We start from the raw sequence: 21,268 nt of genomic DNA, 5'->3' as shown, positions 1-21,268 counted from the left end.
GGATCTCCTCACTGGTCAACAAAAACACCTTGAAGACCTTAAAGGGTAAGACCACTTTTTTTAGAGGTTTGGGTTGTTTTCTTACCTTATTATGGGCAAACTAGTCCATTCCATGAGTTATTTCGCTCCGTTGTGTTGTTTATTAGAAATTTGAGAAATAAAAAAAGTCGCTCATTGACTTCCATTGTAACAGGGAAACAGCTCTCAAAGTCAGTCTTTTAGCACATGAACCAACGCAACAAAAGCTGATTCTGACAGTTTATGACACCAGGAAAACTCATACGGTTTTATTTTCGTCTTTTAAGATAGATTTATAAAGTTACTATTTTAGTCGGAGATAGACTGAAGCAGTGCTACGGCGTTCCCAACTCTCGCGGGTCGTCTTGCGAGGTTTCGTTTGTAAACAGAAGTCTCCACGCTGTTTGAGATGCATCCAGCTGCAGCCTCGCATATGAGCAGTCCCAGACACAGACACTTTACACACTTCTTCTAAAGTGTCTTCTAAAGTGTCTCCCTCAAACACGTCCATTGTGTATGTTTTTAGTGACAAGCGGACGAGATCAAATCCATGTGTTTACATCCCCGTCATTTCCAATAAGGAAGTGGTGTACAGTTTTGGTCCAATCAGATCGTTTTTCACAGCAGTGATTCGGTCGGTGTAGGCATACCTACCGGATCTTCTTTCTACACAAATTAGTCAAAACAAGACAAAGTTGACATTTTTTATTAAAAATAAAACCGTATGAGTTTTCCTGGTGTCATAAACTGTCAGAATCAGCTTTTGTTGCGTTGGTTCATGTGCTAAAAGACTGACTTTGAGAGCTGTTTCCCTGTTACAATGGAAGTCAATGAGCGACTTTTTTTATTTCTCAAATTTCTAATAAACAACACAACGGAGCGAAATAACTCATGGAATGGACTAGCTTGCCCATAATAAGGTAAGAAAACAACCCAAACCTCTAAAAAAGTGGTCTTACCCTTTAACAGGAGCCCTCGTACAAGGTTTCTTTGACTATGCATGCACCTCCTTGTACCACAGCACCTCAAAGGCCCTTAAAACTAGGCTCCAGACTTCCCAAAACAAACTGGTCAGGCTCCTACTTGGCCTCACCCCCCGAACCCACCTCACCCCTGCCCACTTTCACAGGCTGGAATGGCTTAGGGTCAACGACAGAGTACAGCATCTTGCAATGGGTCTGGTCCACAACATTCGATACACCACCAAGATGGGACCTGTCTGTACTTCCTTAATGTTAATGAAGTCCACACCCACAACACCAGAGGATGTGCAACGAACCATGTACAACCCAGATTCGGCACAAACAAGGGACTAAATTATTTTCGCTCCTATGCCACAAAAATGTGGAACGCCCTACCAACAGTCATTACGACATGCAAATCCCTTGACTCCTTCAAAACCGCTCTCAAAGGGCACCTACGGATGGCTGCAATTCTAAACTGGCCCCCATAAAATCTGAATGCCCCCCCACCGCCCACCCTTTTTTCCCTCACTGTTTCTTTTCCCTTTTTCCCTCCATTATGATGAATTCCTGTTCTGTTCTTTGTCTATATAGAAGTGTCTATTTGTACGTCTCTAAATGTTTTGATGAATTGAACATTGTGGACCCTCTTCTAAACAAGTGTAATGCTTAATTGGGTCGTCCACTCACAGTTAACAGCCTTTGTATTGAGTTTGTGCTTGAAATGTACTGTAATTCTGCAAACTGTTAATACATATTTCAATCAATCAATCAATCGTTTACAGCCGCCATTGCTGTCTCCTCCTCCTCCTGCAATCTGTCTCCCCACACTGCCACAGCTTACGGCTATCAAGTTAGCCATGTGCTATCTGTTGACTTTTCGCTGACGAGAAAACCCTCAAACACAAACAGAACACGTTGACATGCATGCTGATCTTCCTTAATAATAAAAAAAAGGCTTAGCCCAAGCGGCCAGTGGCTTTATAGGTATAGGTTGCTCAGATCTGGACTGGACTTATTTATGTTTTGAACTAGGACTGGCGGACCCCTGTACTGTAGACGCACAGATGCATGCAGATGCGATGCGTTGTTTATTGATGATTAAGCATACAACAATTTACTTGTATTGTTAAATGTTGCTTTTTTGTTTGTCTTTTAAAAGGAGCATAAATAAATGTATACCATACCAACGTTAATTATGTAGCCTATACATGCATATTACATTTGGGGTAGCCTATAAAAAAATAAAAATAATCAACAACCGATAAGGCCATCGGCTACCCGACTGGGAAATTAACCGTTACCGACATCCCTACGCCGGTTCACAACGCACAACATACAACAGCGTCAGCGTGTGTTTCCCATTCAATCAGGTCTACTCTTCTTGTCATGCTCAAAAATGTTCCCCCGTCTTTCTGTCGGGCGCAGCGCCGTTTAGACGAGAGAGTTGCGACAACTCCGTTCACTGTGTCACAGCCCCTGTAGTTGGCCTACTAGGGCCTGTGTGTATTCCTGTAGACTTGTGCATTTGGCTTCCCACAGGTTCTGAGTTGCCGATCAGGTGCATTGGGAGCACCTGGCCAGTGTTCCCCACACTCAGTCTCGCTCTCCTTCCATGAGAGCAGCAGCATGTGTTTGCACCATTCAACACCCCACACTACACTCACCACACACCCACTCACTTACACTACTGATCTACTGATTAACACACCCCACTTTGTATGTTAGTATTGTTTGATGCATATGTTTGTTTATACGGTAAATAAATATTGGTTTGTGCACTTTTAAACAGCCGTGTGTCTTCCTCCTTTGTTATGGCCCAAGAGCCAGGTCATAACAACTGTTTATCATGGAGTTGCATGAGTCACTGAATGGTACGTTGTCGTCACTCTCTCTCTCTAAACGGCTCTGGTCTCCAGTCTGCGCTCCGCTCACCACATGTCACCGCTCGGCACGATTCCTACGTGGATTTTATTGTTTGAGGATGAGGTCGGATGCGGCCATGCAAAATGATCGTGTCCGTGGATTTTACCACAATTTATCGCGTTTTCTTTTTTTTACGTGGATTATTACTGTACATGCCAAGTACAGTAGTGCATCCCGTGGACGTAGAGGTTGTTGGTGTATTGCATCCTATAACTATAAACTGCGTTTTGGGATACAAAACGCACTCTATTTTAATCTCTGTCATTACAGGAAAAAATAAAACACTATTATGTACAGAGTGGGAGAAAGTTAGGAGGGGGGTGATCACCTGTTTAAAGGAGAAGTGATCATTTCCTCTCCATTGGGCCTGCTGAAAGGTCAGGCCTGTTATAAATATGTATTAAATTTAAATATGTAAGTGATCTGCATTTTTTGAGGGAAGGGGTCATGGCATTCCACGCTTGGGTGGCCATGCTGTAGAAGGAGAATTTACCCATATTTGTTTTGAAATATAGGAGCAGTATAATAATCCATAATATTGTCCTTATCTATCGACCTCCCTACGAACATACTGCTGTTTAATTTGATCCTCATAGTGAACACATTTATAGTGGAAACGTTCTTTTTTTTACCCCATGGTGTGAACACAATGGTGTCTTAGCAAGTGACATGTGTTATTTAAACTTTGGTCACACCGTTTAAAGTGGACAGCTTTTTATTTGTCCTGTGAGAACAGTGGACACGAAAGTGTCTCTTCGGATAACTTGAATTGTAACTCCAGTTTACAGTGAAAAGGTTTTTATCGTGTGTGGACACGAAGGTGTGACTTCAAATTACTTGCTACATTGGAATGGTTTTTCCTCCATGGATACGCTGGTGTTTCTTCAGTGTGGACGTGAAGGTGTGACTTCAAATTACTTGAATCCCTGAAACTCTTGTCACAATGTTCACAGTGGAAAGGTTTTTCTCCAGTGTGGATACGAAGGTGTCGCTTCAGGAAAGATGAGTGCCTGAAACTCTTGTTACAATGATTACATTGGAAAGGTTTTTCTCCAGTGTGGACACAAAGCTGTCGCTTCAGGAAAGATGAGTCACTGAAACTCTTGTCACAATGTTTACATTGGAAAGGTTTTTCTCCAGTGTGGACACACTGGTGCTTCTTCAGGGAACCTGAGTCACTGAAACTCTTGTCAGGCCGTTCGTCATCGTCGTCTTCACTGGTCTCCTCCCAATCATCACTGTCTTCAGTGACTTCAGCGTCAGATTCAAGTTCAACTTCAACTTCACAGCAGTGGGAAGATATGTCTTCATCATCATCATCATCATCATCATCGTCACCTTTCACTGCTAGTAATGTCAACGTTGACCCAACAGGTTCCTCTGGTCTTTGAAGTAGTTCCTCCTGTTCATATTTAATGTGTGGAGGCCCTGGTTCCTCCTGGAGCAGACTGGGGCTCCTCTCCTGTTCAGGAGAAACCTCCTCTTTACACACAACCATGTGCAGGATGTCTAGGAGCAGAAACATAACATGATGGTCAACACTGGATTCCTAAAATGTAATTCATTATTCGCCCATGTTCCATGTACAAAATGAGTTATTACCTACCAAGATAAGATTGACTAAACCGTTATTAACTACAGGTTATTACTGTTCTGAAAGTTTTAGCAAGATATTAGCAAAATACAAAAAAAGTAATGTGAAGTAATATTGACATTCTGAAACAATTTAAACAAAAGATACTTCACACCTGAGCTCTTATTTGGAAGTAAATTAGTCATGCCACTCAGTGCATGATGTTATGGAACAGAAGCACTTCTAACAATGACCTTGAAATGTGGACAATGCTTAACTTTTCTTTTTTTAACTGAAATCTTTGCTTCTGGAGGTCCCTGGAACAACATGTTTTCAGATGGGGTCAGCGGCCAAATACAGATAATTTTGGAGCTCCTTGACATGGAAAAGTTTGAGGACCACTGTTGCGTGTGGCCATGACATCACTCACACACACACACTCAAGTCATTCAATCATTGTCTGTGCCTAATCTTGTCTCTCCTCCCCACTCAGACTGACACACCCAGGCTGGCACACCTGCAGCAGATTCCCCAATCATCCTCTGCTGCAGCCCTCTGCTATAAAAGCCATGCCAGCTCAGTGTGAAGGCAGACACAGACCCAGCAACAGCTCAGTCCCAATCCACGCCAATACTTTGCAGTTAAACTTAATTTAGTTTAGTTTGGCCTGGGGATGGCCGGCAGTTATAGTTTTCGTTCTTATTAGTTAATTGGTTTAAGTTAGGGGAGGGGGGAAACGGCTTCGACGTCCCTATAGGGGGTGGCCTGGGCCCCCCTCATTCTCCTGTTTTGGCCGGCATCTCCAGGTCTCCTTTGTTTCTCCTGAGTTGGTAAAGTACCATGTGTTTTGTTTGATATTTTGTTTGTTGATTTAATACTTCTGTGGGGAAGTGGTTAATAAAAACCGTTAAAGCTTGTCCACTTTGTGATGTCTGTCCTTATGTTGGGGTCTCCAGTTTGAGCCACTTGTTATCATACATACTTTGTTTGGAGACCGCAACAACCACCGACATAGAAAATTATTTTCTTTCTTTTTTCATACCAAGCCGATCGTGTCGGTGCAACAGGGTGCACCTCTTCTTGTTTCTCTCTCTTTGTTTCAGGGAGGGGAGGGCTCTCTCCTCTGTGTTTCAACGGAGGGGTTGTGTGTGTAATCTGACCCGAGTGTGACTGCAGTGTCTGTCCGTCAGATTTCTGTCTCCTTTTTTCTTCATATTCAAACAAAAAAAACTCACGGATTGTATCGTCCCTCGGCGAGCGGTTATTTCTTTATCATGATGATCAACGCCGGTCAGATAGAACATTGCAAATGTGTTGTGTTGTTACGAGAGTTGGGAAGGCTTGACACAGCAATACTAACCGCCTCAGAACAGTCGTTCCACCTCGGAGGGAAAAACAGCAGGCGAACACGGCTATCCGAGTTGGAACGATACACAGCGTCTGACATAAAACCGCTTCTAATTAGGCTTTCTGTTCAAGAAGAGTACGTTACTACAAAAGCAGGTGTTACATAAAGGTGCATATCTCCAGAATGGAAGATGGTAAAATCACAATAAAAAAAAAAAATTAGAGTGGACAAGTTACGCTTTCTTTTGAGGTATGCTGTGTGATTCTCGATATAAGAGAACATTTACTGTCGGCTTAGGAAAAGTTTGTTCTTCCAATGCTATCATGTAGCAGCGAGGGCCATGCAGTTAATTAGAATGGTCAGCAATCACTGTGTTAATAACTGCAGACCTATAGTCCGGCAGCCGGGGGTGTGAAGTGGGACATTATATAAATATATATTTTATTTTTATTTCTAAAATATTGCCTATATACTTACATAAATTAATGAATCCACTTGGTGACCAGCTGTCGGTATTGAGCAATTTCTTTTATAAGGTTTTATACGTGACCATACCATTATATGCGGCAAAATGTCATTATGCTTTAAGTAGCATGTAATGTGTCAAACTAGTGGGTTTTCATGATTCTGAATCCATTCCAAGCAGCAGTTTCGGACAAAAAACACTCATTAGGCTAAAAACGGCCATAGCCAAATGTGATGAGGTCAGCACATTTTGGGCACATTTGGGTAAAATAAGTCTGTTGGCTGACAGACTACTAGTGGTGTTAGCCCAACTCTCCAACATATGAATGTGGAGATTATGGGATTCATGTATTAGGGAAGAAATCACACTTAACTTCAGTTTACACAAGGAACAATGGTGTAAAGTGAATAAGGTGAAAGTAACCAATGTGTTTAATTTAATGTTCCGCCTCAGTTCAAGCCGCAAGGAGCGTACAGTGCAACCATTTCTGTGAGCGTAGGGATGGGAGTAGGGATGGGAGATCATATTTGATCACATAGCCAGCCTTTATTTGACCTCGGTGAGGAGAGTGATCTAAGTAGGGCTACTCAATTCATTACTTATTTTCAAATTGATTTTGGTATACCAGTGAATCAATGAATAGTGACTATATAAGCTTATAAAAGGTTGGTGGTAGGCTACTTGACCAAGACCAACAGATAAACAACTCGTCTACCTGCAGCAATGCAGGATTGCAGGTAGTCTATATGAATACTCAATGTGCTTTACATGGGTGGCATGAGAAACAAATAAAAACAACTTTATTAGGGGGAACACTAAGACGAAGGAATAAAATCAATAAAAACAGTGGAATGAGAGCGTTTTGGGGAGTGCATTCCACAGGGTTGGGGCAGCAATTCCAGAACAACCTGAACATTAGAAAACATCTGTTGCTTCAGAGGATACAAACAAATTATTTAATGTGCCATATGCGAGACGAGTAAAAGCAGCTAGCAAGCCTAGCATAGAAGCTAACGTTAAACGTTGTTGTAGCCCCATGTCCATATGGAACTTTTCCCTCCGGTATAGCAACCATGCTTTTATCAACGCTTCCAACTGATAGTTTTTCAATCTTAATGTCCCATGCACGCGATATAAGTGGCTTCCTCATTCAATGACTCCTTTGGCTGGTGTGTTGTTGAGTGACTGACTGACTGTCTGTGTCTGAGGCAGTGCAGAAAGATGCAGGCAGCGCTGCTAGGGACTATAGTCTCATGTGGCTCAACGCTGCACTCGGTATGCGCATTTTCAATGCAAAAACTCCTCTCGTCCCGAAACCGGCCCAAATGAGATACAATTACGTCCCAAATAGATATTTTATAGGCCCCGGGACGTCGGGACGCCGTTAATCTCACGCCCTGCTGTAACCTCTCTGGATCATTCTACCTTCTCTAGTCTCCTGTTTGGCTTGTACACACTCAAAGCACATGAGTTTTGGCACTCCCTTTATAATCATTTTATTTTTTTCATGTTTCTTTGATGTGGCACTCTAATAATTCGGTATCAGTTGCAGAAGAGTGCATACTATCGTAAACCACTGAAAAGACCTAACACGGCTTATGCCGTGTTCGGCACTCAAGTGTAGGACTTCTTAACACGGCTTTTGCCGTGTTTGGCAGTCAATGTTAATATATTGTTTTGCGGGGCAGGTTGGTGCAGGCTGGCTCCCGTGGCGGGACAGGATGGGCGGGTTATGCAAAAAATCCGGTTCGCACACTAGTGCCCAGGTCTTGTGACATCAGTGATGAAGATCTCTGATGTCATAGTAAATGCGACCTGCTGTCGCAATTAAGCCATATATGGAGATTCCTGATGTCATCAATATTTACGTTCTCAACAGGCCCGAAAATTAAGGCATGGCCCTACCTGGGCCCTCATCAAACCCTGTACACTCAAGACACTGCCCCCGCTGTAACCCTTATATCTCCATATTATATGGAGCTGACCTGTTCTGACATTCCATATGTTGATCTGACCTCATCAAACCCTGTACACTCAAGGCTCCATATGTAGCCAGTACAGAATTCATCCCATACAAGTATGTTGATCTGACCCCCCATGCAAAGGCGCCAGCGCTCGCCTAGCAGTCTGCTGTCACCAAGGCGGATATGTTGATCTGACCCCCCATGCCAAAGTACCAGCGCTCGCCCATAGTCTGCTGTCACCCAGGCGGATGCGTGCTCACTTTTCGCCCTCAGGCGTCTTGCTGATAATAATAATAATAATAAATATAGCTGCAAGCAGCGATAAAGCGGGACCAAGAAAGAAGACAATACGGAATAAGAACAATATGCACAAATAAGACTGACAAGTTGTCAGTGCCCGGATTTGAACACACAACCTTGTGGTCTGAAGGCAAGAGCTCTACTGACTGAGCTAGAGCTATCTGGACACAGTCAGTTGTATTTGTAAACAGAACATGACCCTCTACTATTGCATTTTCAATTCAGTGCTATAGCGCCACCCTTTGGCCAATTGGAGTAAGACTGCTTTCAGTACTATTTGGCATGACCCTCTACTATACTGTAAAGTGGCATAAGCAAATTACGCTTCATGTAGGTATTTTTGGCAGAAGAACAAAACAGCAATTTTCATTGGCTCATAAAAACTTCATTTTTTCACTTAAACGAAATGTGCTACGATTATTTGTCCGTATAGGTCCAAAGTTCAAGTGTAAAAGTTTTCGTGCATTTTTATCAAAGACCCTGGGAGCAGATACATTTGAACAGTTTTTCATATAATTCAAAATGGCGGTTGATCTAAAGGTCAGAGGTCAAAAGTCAGAGCACAAAAGTTGTTTGGCATGAGGAGACACATATGTGTATCAAAGTGTCATTGCCAACGGTCAAACGGTTCATGAGCTATGCACGTTCAAAGTTTGCATTTTCAATTGAGCGCTATAGCGCCACCATTTGGCCAATCGTCATGGGCTTCGCATAGTCACCGTTTGGCATGGCCCTCTACCAGACTACCGCGTTTCGCAAAAAACGACTGCACGGTTCAGTCAGAACAACTATTTTTGGCGGAAGGAGGAGAAGAAAAATAAACACAAAAACCATAAGTGACCAAAGTCACTGCGTGACTGCTTGGTCCCTTAATTATTATTATTATTATTAGTATAAAATAGATTTTGATTCATGAATTGATTTTCTAAACAGTGTAATGAAGTTACAGCACTAATTTGCCTATTAGAGTAAGCATCAACAAGGAAAGGCAGTGTACTTTACACACAAAACATTAAGAGCAATGTAAAGTGTGATGTATTCAAAATAAAGGGACATTTGAATACAATGAAAACCATTGGTTTAGAATAGAAAAATAAGAATAAAATGAAAAGCAAACTGAATACAGACCCATAAACCTCAGTAAAAAGCAGCAGTAAAAAGAAACGTCTTGGGCTTTGATTTCAAAGTACTATTGATGATACAATAATAATGTGACCGTCATTGCCGTCAATGACTCCGTCGCTTTTGCTTGTGTATTTCTAGACTAATTTTTGAAGGCAGCATAATCTGCAGAATATCGGAATCGGTCAGAATCAGTATAGGCAGATATGACCCTTCAAATAATCAGAGATCAGATATCGGTCATAATTTCATAATCGTGCACAATAGAGGGTATGTGCATGCATAAAGTGAATGGCAGATCGAGTGGCAAATCGAGTGACAAAGGTGGTGGCAAAGTTAATTTAATGTTGTTTAAAGTCGTTTAATGCAATCAAATAGGAGTTATCTGTTTGGATGTAGGGGCTGTCAAGGCCAGAAAGTAGTTTTTTGTCACTCAGTAACTGTTCCCGCGTAACCTCCGGGTTTGATGATGATGTCACACGCATACCCTCTATTCCTGTGAATGTTTGGCCACAATTTCTGTAACCTTTTCAATGCAACTTGCCCGACGCTGCTGTCTTTTATCGTTACGTATAAAGGTTTTTTCCACAACAACAAGCCTATGACCACACCTGCATGAGTGGTCATGTGTGATTTTAAATTGTGTCTAAAGGCCAAACCACACCAAAGGGTCAGGTCAGGACAAAGCTGTTTTTAAGGTCAACCACATCAATGCAACTCATTGCAACTCAATGAGTTGCATTTGGTACAGTAGTTGTTTTCTGTGTGTCTGAATGAACAACTGACTACGAGGGGCCTGCCACACATACCTACTGTATGTGTCTGTCTGAATGAACAACTGACTACTAGGGGCCTGCCACACATACCTACTGTATGTGTCTGTCTGAATGAACAACTGACTACGAGGGGCCTGCCACACATACCTACTGTATGTGTCTGTCTGAATGAACAACTGACTACGAGGGGCCTGCCACACATACCTACTGTATGTGTCTGTCTGAATGAACAACTGACTACTAGGGGCCTGCCACACATACCTACTGTATGTGTCTGTCTGAATGAACAACTGACTACGAGGGGCCTGCCACACATACCTACTGTATGTGTCTGTCTGAATGAACAACTGACTACTAGGGGCCTGCCACACATACCTACTGTATGTGTCTGTCTGAATGAACAACTGACTACGAGGGGCCTGCCACACATACCTACTGTATGTGTCTGTCTGAATGAACAACTGACTACTAGGGGCCTGCCACACATACCTACTGTATGTGTCTGTCTGAATGAACAACTGACTACTAGGGGCCTGCCACACATACCTACTGTATGTGTCTGAATGAACAACTGACTACGAGGGGCCTGCCACACATACCTACTGTATGTGTCTGTCTGAATGAACAACTGACTACTAGGGGCCTGCCACACATACCTACTGTATGTGTCTGTCTGAATGAACAACTGACTACTAGGGGCCTGCCACACATACCTACTGTATGTGTCTGAATGAACAACTGACTACGAGGGGCCTGCCACACATACCTACTGTATGTGTCTGAATGAACAACTGACTACGAGGGGCCTGCCACACATACCTACTGTATGTGTCTGAATGAACAACTGACTACTAGGGGCCTGCCACACATACCTACTGTATGTGTCTGTCTGAATGAACAACTGACTACGAGGGGCCTGCCACACATACCTACTGTATGTGTCTGAATGAACAACTGACTACGAGGGGCCTGCCACACATACCTATGTGCCACAGGCTCTATATGTCAGTTTGTCACCTCCCTCTTCACATTCAATAGATCCCGTGATCTTTTGTGGCCAGATGTAATTTCCTGGGGTCTAGTAGGACTATAGAAAACAATAATTAAGAAATCACTGTACAATTTGGTAAAACCAAATACATTTACCCACTTGTTCGAATGCCCCCGCGCCCTGCCAAAACAAAGGCTAAGTGTTTAAACGAAAGAAAGAAAAAAAAATAACCTCTAATAACCTAAAACATGAACCTTGGTTGAAAAAACTCCAAAGTTGTCCTTTAAGAGTTTAACATGAGGGAAAAAAAAACAAAAGAGCAGGAGAATGGAGGCATCTATTGACATGATTGATTGATTGATTGAATAGTTTATTAGACATAAATGTAAAAACAGCAACAGAGTTCAGTCAAACACTGATTCCAAAAGGGATAGCACAAAAACAAAGTCCTTGCGGTCTTGTTTCCATCCAGGCCCTATGCAATCAATTCATAATAGCAGAACAACAAAAATCACACTTGTATGAAGTGAGGGGCGCCCTTATCACATCATCACATTCCATGCTCAGCCAATCAAATCATCACAAATGCCATTCCGGCCAATCACTTTTGGCGTCTTCACTTTTCTGCCCTCACTTTTTATGCTCAATACGATAATCAGCAAATCAAATCATTGTGTTTGTGTTCACACAAAGACAAAGCCCAATAGGGGGAGCTAGCGCTCCTCAACAAAAATTCAATATCATCAAAAACAGGAGAAAGTTAGGAGGTGTGACCATCTGTTTAATGGAGAAGTGATCATTTCCTCTTCATTGGGCCTGTTGAAAGGTGGACTTTCAAGCCTGTTTTAAAAGATGTAAGTGATTGCATGTTTTGAGGGAAGGGGTCAGGGCATTCTACACCTGGATGGCCGTGCTGTAGAAAGAGAATTTACCCATATTTGTTTTGAAATATAGGAGCAGTATAATAATCCATAACATTGTCCTTGTCTATCGACCTCCCTACGAACATACTGTAATCAATTTGATCCTCACAGCGAGCTCATTTATATTTGAAACTTTTTTTTAACCCATGGTGTGAATGCAATGGTGTCTTAGCAAGTGACCTGATTTATTTAAACTTTGGTCACACCGTTTAAAGTGGACATCTTTTTTATTGTCCTGTGAGAACTGTGGACACGAAGGTGATTCTTCAGATTACCTGAATCCCTGAAACTCTTGTCACAATGTTTACATTGGAAAGGTTTTTCTCCAGTGTGGACACGAAGGTGTCTGTTCAGGTCACATGACTGGTAGAAACTCTTGTCACAATGTTTACATTGGAAAGGTTTTTCTCCAGTGTGGATACGAAGGTGTTTCTTCAGATTACTTGATTCCCTGAAACTCTTGTCACAATGTTTACATTGTAAAGGCTTTTCTCCAGTGTGGACACGCTGGTGTGCCTTCAGATGATCTGACTGACTGAAACTCTTGTCACAATGTTTACATTGGAAAGGTTTTTCTCCTGTGTGGACACGCTGGTGTGCCTTCAGATGATCTGACTGACTGAAACTCTTGTCACAATGTTTACATTGGAAAGGTTTTTCTCCTGTGTGGACACTCTGGTGCTTCTTCAAATTACCTGAATTATTGAAACTCTTGTTACAATGTTTACAGTTCAAAGGTTTTTTTCCAGTGTGGACAGTCTGGTGTGTCTTCAGGTGAGATGACATCATGAAACTCTTGTCACAATGTTTACAGTGGAAAGGTTTTTCTCCAGTGTGGACACGGAAGTGTTGCTTCAGGTCAGCTGACCGACTGAAACTCTTGTCACAATGTTTACAGTTAAAAGGTTTTTCTCCAGTGTGGACACGCTGGTGCTTCTTCAGGGAACCTGAGTCACTGAAACTCTTGTCATCATCATCTTCACTGGTCTCCTCCCAATCATCACTGTCTTCAGTGTCATATTCAAGTTCAACTTCAACCTCAGAGCAGTGGGAAGAGATGTCATCATCATCAACATTTTCTTCTTCACCTTTCACTGCTAGTAATGTCAACGTTGACCCAACAAGTTCCTCTGGTTTTTGAAGTAGCTCCTCCTGTTCCTCTTTAAGCTCCTCCTGTTCTTCTTTAATGTGTAGAGGCTCTGGTTCCTCCTGGAGCAGACTGGGGCTCCTCTCCTGTTCAGGAGAAACCTCCTCTTTACACACAACCATGTACACGAAGGTGTTTCTTCAGATTACTTGATTCTCTGAAACTCTTGTCACAATGTTTACATTGGAAAGGCTTTTCTCCAGTGTGGACACGCTGGTGTGCCTTCAGATGATCTGACTGACTGAAACTCTTGTCACAATGTTTACATTGGAAAGGTTTTTCTCCTGTGTGGACACTCTGGTGCTTCTTCAAATTACCTGAATTATTGAAACTCTTGTTACAATGTTTACAGTTCAAAGGTTTTTTTCCAGTGTGGACAGTCTGGTGTGTCTTCAGGTGAGATGACATCATGAAACTCTTGTCACAATGTTTACAGTGGAAAGGTTTTTCTCCAGTGTGGACACGGAAGTGTTGCTTCAGGTCAGCTGACCGACTGAAACTCTTGTCACAATGTTTACATTGGAAAGGTTTTTCTCCTGTGTGGACAATCTGGTGCTTCTTCAAATTACCTGAATTATTGAAACTCTTGTCACAATGTTTACAGTGGAAAGGTTTTTCTCCAGTATGGATGCGAAGGTGTGTCTTCAGGAGAGATGAGTAACTGAAACCCTTGTCACAATGTTTACAGTTAAAAGGTTTTTCTCCAGTGTGGACACGCTGGTGCTTCTTCAGGGAACCTGAGTCACTGAAACTCTTGTCATCATCATCTTCACTGGTCTCCTCCCAATCATCACTGTCTTCAGTGTCATATTCAAGTTCAACTTCAACCTCAGAGCAGTGGGAAGAGATGTCATCATCATCAACATTTTCAAATCTCACAAACTACTGTAGCGATCAAATCTCACAAATTACTGTAGCTGTGCAGGTTATGACCGATATAATGAGCAACTCTTGACAACGTACTTTAACTGTAGAGGTAGTATTTATTTGGCTTCGGTTCACACTTGCATCTTGTTGTTATCATCAGATGTAGTTGTATTACCTTCGGTGCGTGCGCCTCTCCAAACAGTCCGGTCTTAAAACACACACACACACACACACACACACACACATTGTTCCGTGAGTACATTCATTCACATGACATCTCCCCTCCTTTGAGTCAGTCACCTGGCAAGCTATAAGTCACTGACACACAAAGTCTTTAAACCGATCAGGCGGACGGATGACTCTGCCCCTAGAAGTTACCTGAGCCGGTTCTGGAAGACGACCCTCAGGCTCCGTCGGGACAGGCTCTATAGCAGGCAACACAGCCCCCCTGGCAGGCGAGCCTGGAGGTGTAAGCTGGGGTGAAGGCGTTTGCTCGCCCACTTCCGTGTCCTCCGCCTCCCCAGGAAGGAATGTCGGTCGTCGGTGGCGCCTGTTTCTCCGCAGGGTCCCACGGTCTGTCTGGATCAGATAGGATCTTGGAGATCTCGGGTGTGGCCGTTGAACTGTCGCCGCCGTCGTCCAGCCGGACTCACCGTCGAGTTTCACAGCCACGCTCTGTCCCGGGCCGAGAGGTGGAAGTGCTCTGGCGCCGTAGTGCCGGTCGTAGGCCTGCCTGTAGTTCCTCTTCCCCTTGGCATCAGCTTCACGCACCTTTGCGAAGTTGGGCCATTTAGGCAAAAGCACTTTATCGACTGTAGGCACCGTCGTTTTGATCTGACGGCCCATCATCAGCTGTGCAGGACTGGCACCCGGTGCTCGTATTGGAGTAGCCCTGTAGCTCATGAGAGCCAGAAACGGGTCATCCTGACGCAGAATCTTCTTTGCTGTCTGTACCGCCCTCTCAGCCGCACCGTTGGATTGAGGATAGTGACGGCTAGAGGTGACGAGTTTAAAGTCATAGGCAACAGTGAAATCTTCAAACACTTTGCTCGTGAACTGTTTGGCGTTGTCTGTGTGGAGCTCGTCTGGACAGCCCCACCTGGAGAAGATATTCTTCAGACGAGAACACGTTGTCTCGCTCTTCATGTCAGGCATATGGGCTATTTCTATGTAGCGAGAATAATAGTCAACAACTACCAAGTAGTTTTGTTTCTCGTACTCGCAGATGTCTGCACCGATCGTTTGCCAGGGTCTCTGTGGCAGTGGCGTTGTAATCAGAGGCTCCCTTCTCTGTGTAGGTCTGACTCGCATGCACTCGGGACATTGTGTCACCAGGTCTTGAATCTCCGTCTCCAGCCCGGGCCACCACACACTCATGTGTGCCCGTTCTCTGCACTTGTTGATGCGTTGGTGTCCGTCGTGCAGCTGGTGGAGTATCTCTTTTCTCATACTGTAAGGGATCACTATGCGGTCTCCGTACAGCACAAGACCCTTCGATCTTCTGGCAGTTTCTGCATTTCACCTGCCTGGCTGCACATTGTGCTCTGTTCGGGAGGTCCCTCCCACACCTGAAGCACCTTGTTTCCCCGTCGCGATGCCGTGACGCCTGGAAGCCGCCGCTGCCTCGTGTCCCTCCTCGTCCTCTGTGTTGTTGTTGTTGTTGGAAAGGCGCAGCACGCACATTGTGTCTCACCTCATTCAATAATGCTGCAGCCCCACAGTTACAGGCGCATGTGTGAGAGACTTCGCTCAGGAATGTAGTATCCCCCGAGCCAGCTTTAGCTTGTTGGCTAACTTGCCCCTTAATCTGCTCAGACTGTCTCACCATTTCCACTGCCTTCTCCAGTGTCAAATCAGCAGTCAGCTGTAGCTTATCTGACATTTCTTTATCCAGGATCCCAATCACCAGTTTATGCCGAATATTTTCAATCTTCACCGGACCAAACTGACAGGTCTCGGCCAGCTCATAGAGCGCCCATATGTATTCCTGCGCAGACTCGCCCCTCTTTTGCGAGCAGAGGTAAAAACGAGCCCGCTCATGGACAATGTTTACTCTTGGGACGAAGTAATTATTCAGCTTCCCCAACACAGTCTCATAGTCATCATTGTCCTTCCCTACCTCGAACCTGTACGGCAACGTCCTCCAGGTTTAGCTTCGCGACCAACCGGTAGCGTTGGAACCGCTGCCTCCACTCCGGCCACAGCTCCGGGCGGGTGAAATCAAAAGTTTCAGGAGGATTAAACTTGGAAAGAGGGGGGGACATCTTCTCAGCTTTACTTCTGACACCATGTGCAGGTTATGACCGATATAATGAGTAACTCTTGACAACGTACTTTAACTGTAGAGGTAGTATTTATTTGGCTTCGGTTCACACTTGCATCTTGTTGTTATCATCACATGTAGTTGTATTACTTCCGGCGCGTGCACCTCTCTATACAGTCCGGTCTTAAAACACACACACACACATTGTTCCGTCAGTACATTCATTCACATGACAGTAGCGATCAGCACCAAATGTCTTGCTCACGCTGCCAGTCGGCCAAGCAAGTATTTCTCCACACCTGACCAAATTGTGTCGCACATAATGGTAATATTAATGGTAATGGTAATGTTTCAGGTAATGTTTCAGAGTAAGAAAGTGCATATTCTAAGCCAGGGGTATTCAACTAGATTAGGCCGGGGGCCACAGCTGTAGAATGCACGCTTTGTGCTATTTGTGCGCACGCGGAAAATGTGTGGGTTCTCAAATGCACCCTAACGTAACCTATAAACAGGGTTGGGAAGTACGATACCAGTCCAATGGGGTGACATGTGACGCCGTTACGTAATCCGAGTACAACAAACAGTAACTAACATTTTAAAATGTGTAATCTGGATTACAGTAACGGAGGTACAGTAACGGGGGTTAGAGGCTTGGTTACATTTCCCCTTCCCCTCATCAATTTTAAGGCTTCAAATAAGTTAAAACACCAAACAATAAAATAATCAGTCGATTACGCATGATAAATGATCATCAGTGCGCTGTGTCGCTGCTGCTGCTGCCCATGCACTGCACACTGTGGGCACACGAGCAGAGGCGCTCGCATCGGTCCCCCAGCAGCACCAATGGTTTTCCCCGCCGTCAGAATCTAACTCTCCACTGCCTCCAGTCCCCATATACCATATTTATATTATATTTTATAGCGTGATCTGTAGCCAGTGTACACTCCAGTGACAGCTCTGTAGCCGCGGGGACAAGAGGAGGCGGAGTGTGTGTAGAGCCTCTGTAGACGCGGGGACACGGGTGGCCGTGGGTTGCAGCCAAACTTGTGAGATTCTGACGGGGAGTGGAATGATACGATAGATACTGTTCAAATGGCACACCAGTAGGCTATTCATTGCTCACTATATGATGTGGACATAACCATAACGCCATGGATATAATCATATATGTAGGCCTAACACACAGCGGGGTGACCAGTGTGGTCGTGGTATCAAGATCATTTCAAACGTTGATTTTTAAATGCAAACTGAATCAGTCCGCGATTCATTACAGCTGTGGATCATATCGCGCATTGCGATGTCAAACTGGTTCACTCAATCGCGCATATAACAATTGCGCAGCGCTAGCAAGCTTGTGTGCGCGCGCGTGTCTCTGTCTGTCTGTCTGTCTGTCTGTCTGTAATTAAGTAAGTCAATTGTATTTATATAGCACTTCTCACAGAGAAAACTCACAAAGTGCTTTACATACAGAGAATAAAAGCAGAAATAAAACAAGGAAGTTCATACAAAAAAGAAAGAGGTCTATACAAACAAGACAGCAAATAATACAACAAGAAACAAAAACAAAACAAACAAACAAAAACACAATCAGACATCCGGAAATGTTTGAGTAAAAATAAGTGTTTTAAGTTTGTTCTTAAAGATGTCCACAGAGTCTGCGGATCTCAAGACCTGTGGAAGAGCATTCCACAGAGTGGCCGCTACAAATTGAAAGGCTTGATCACCTTTTGTCCTACGATTTGTCTTTGGGACCGTTAACAGACCCTGATCAGCCGACCTTAAGGCCCTCTCTGGTACGTAGCGTGAGACAAGGTCAGTGAGATAATTTGGGGCCTGACCATGTAGAGCTCTATAGGTGAGCACTAGGACTTTGAAATCAACTCTGAAACTAACAGGGAGCCAGTGCAAGGAGGCCAGGACTGGTGGACCTTCTGTTAGACCTGGTGAGCAGTCTAGCTGCGGCATTTTGTATTAGCTGGAGGTCCATGGTGGTTTTGTTAAGGCAGGTGAAGAGTGAATTGCAGTAATCCAAGCGAGAGGATACAAAGGCATGGATATTCATCTCTAGTTCTGGAAAAGAGACAAATGAGTCTCTCAATGTTCGCAATGTTCCTGAGGTGGAAGAAACAAGTGCGGGTAACTTGTTTGATGTGAGTATCTAAAAGCATCGTCTGGTCAAAGTTAACACCAAGATTTCGAAGATTGGGGCGCACATTATCCCTAAGGGACCCAATACTGTCAACCACTTTGGGAAGAATGCTGTCTGGGGCAACAATGAGCACCTCTGTTTTAGCCTCGTTAAACTGGAGGAAATTATTAGACATCCAGGCCTTGATGGCAGATATGCACTCTAGTAAAACAGTAAAATTAAAACCAGTCGAGGGCTGTCCCAGTAACCCCCACCTGTTCCCTGAGCCTATCATTGTGGTCAATCGTGTCAAAGGCAGCAGTCATATCAAGTAGTATTAGAATAGAGCATTGGCCAGCATCAGAAGACATTAATAAATCATTTGATACCCTAAGAAGAACTGTCTCAGTAGAATGATTTTGTCTGAAACCTGACTGAAATGTATCTAAAATGTTGTACTGTGTACTGTTAAAAGTTGGTTAGCAACAATTTTCTCTAAAATCTTTGAAATAAAAGGAAGTTTAGAAATAGGGCGGTAGTTGCTATGTAATGCAGGATCTAATCACAGCTTTTTTTAAAGCGGCTGTACAATGGCAATTTTAAAATAGGAGGGAACATGAACTGAGAGCAGCGAGAGGTTAAAAATGTTGAGAAGGGAGGGGCCCATAGAGCCTAAAACATCCGTCTGTCTGCCTGCCTGCCTGTCTGTCTGTGTCTGCATAACATTTGTTAAAGCGCCATTTCTTTCTTTCTTTTTTTTCTCAATAGGCCTACCAATTTGTACAGCATGCATTTGGCTGTATACATATATTATTTATATTTGTATATTTATTATAATGATTAGGAATTATTATTATAATGATTAGGAATTAATTTGCCTTTTGTGCGAACCTGTGCCTAGCTGAATAGGACTACATTTTAACATGAATCATAATGTTGGTACTTGAGAGCCAAATATTTTCTGAGGTGGTACTTGTTGTAAAAATGTTGAGAACCACTGATTTAACAATATTTCTGTAGTTTTTCTTAATTTCATATAGGCTCAACATTCTGCTATCTATCAATGGTAAAAGTTGTTTTATTTAATTAAATAGAGGTTTGCTTATAATCCAAAAGTAACTGAAAGTAACCTGTTACTTTTTAAATTGAATTTGAATTGTGGATTACGTTACTGACTACAATTTATAGCAAGTAACTTGTAACTGTAGGGGATTACTTTTTAAAAGTAACCTTCAGAAACCCTGACTATAAACCCTAACAAAACAGAACAGAACATATTAAAGAAAGGAAGAGCACATGAAACTTACTGAGGTGTGGCTGGTCTTCAGCTTCCTGTTTAATAGAAACATCTTTAGCTTCCTGTTTAATAGAAACGTCTTCAGCTTCCTGTTTAATAGAAACGTCTTCAGCTTCCTGTTTAATAGAAACGTCTTCAGCTTCCTGTTTAATAGAAACTTCTTCAGCTTCATGTTTAATAGAAATGTCCCTGGCTGAGTCTGGAGAGTTCATCTTCACCTGGGAGTGATGCATCATGGGTATTGTAGTTCTTATGAGTCTGGAGAGTTCGTCTTCACCTGCAGTCTGGACTCCGGTCTGAAATCAAGTGAATAAGGAAGGACTTTAATAACTGCAGACCTATAGTCCAGCAGCCGGGGGTGTGGAGTGGGAAATTACAAAAAAGTTTGTAGCCGCACAATGAATTAAGCAGCCTATAATAAAAAAGTGAAACATTCGATAGTAACAAATCAGTCATTCTTAAACAGCGCCTGACACAGGAATTACCTCTCATCAAATAAAAAAATATAAGCAGCACAGCACACGACAAACAGCATTTTGCTTCTCTTGTGTAACATTTATAACTGAAATAAACTCAGAGGCTTCGTGGAAAAAACACCACCCGACCATAACATGAACTCCTATTAAGCGCAAACACGCAATGAACTCTTAAATGAACCAATCAAGCCTGACACATGCAGGCATCCCTCTAGGCTCTATATCTATGGAACTAAACAAAAAAAATAGGCTAAATAATGGTAGGCATAATACGTAAGTTTGCCAATCAAAACAGCAGACGCTGTCAAGTGTAAAGGAACGGCATGTTGCTTCTCTTGCCGTAAAATGTACTGAAATAAAGCGTTATTTAATCGAGGCTTTATGACAGCAGCGCGACGCAGCACCACGCTGTTTGAGGAATGAAACGCAATAGAGTGAATGAATGAATTCCGAACATGATAAAATTATACAAAAAAGTCAAAGAATTCAAATAAGTGCGATATTGCACAAATACAAGAATATTCCCAAAACAAAAAAACAACAAACAAACAAAAACAAGCCTCACTGGCCGCAAGTATTGTAATTTTGTTTTGTTTTTATATGTTTGGAAAGGAGTAGGGAGAAGTAAAAAACGTATATAACCCTACCCCTTTATTACTGTAATTTCAGCGTCATCGCTTGACGTCAGTACATAACATGGTATGAAATAAAATAAAATAAT

At 43.0% G+C, this 21,268-nt stretch overlaps 1 protein-coding gene across 1 annotated transcript; it reads right to left on the bottom strand.

The window, feature by feature from the left end:
• Positions 1 to 2,257: 2,257 nt before the first annotated feature.
• LOC306918146 (uncharacterized protein) lies at positions 2,258 to 20,166 on the bottom strand (the record flags this gene model as incomplete). Its single annotated transcript, XM_079531028.1, has 3 exons — positions 20,082 to 20,166; positions 4,026 to 4,415; positions 2,258 to 2,292 (listed from the first exon to the last, which is right to left on the bottom strand). Exons 2-3 carry the CDS (start codon positions 4,402 to 4,404, stop codon positions 2,258 to 2,260), a joined length of 414 nt encoding a protein of 137 aa, XP_079387154.1. The 5' UTR covers positions 4,405 to 4,415; positions 20,082 to 20,166.
• Positions 20,167 to 21,268: the final 1,102 nt, after the last annotated feature.

The sequence above is a fragment of the Electrona antarctica genome (genome assembly GCF_951216825.1).
Source record: "Electrona antarctica genome assembly, contig: scaffold_89, whole genome shotgun sequence".
Classification (NCBI taxonomy): domain Eukaryota; kingdom Metazoa; phylum Chordata; class Actinopteri; order Myctophiformes; family Myctophidae; genus Electrona; species Electrona antarctica.
The sequence above is the reverse complement of the archived record's forward strand: the minus strand, read 5'-3'. Positions and strand labels throughout refer to the sequence as shown.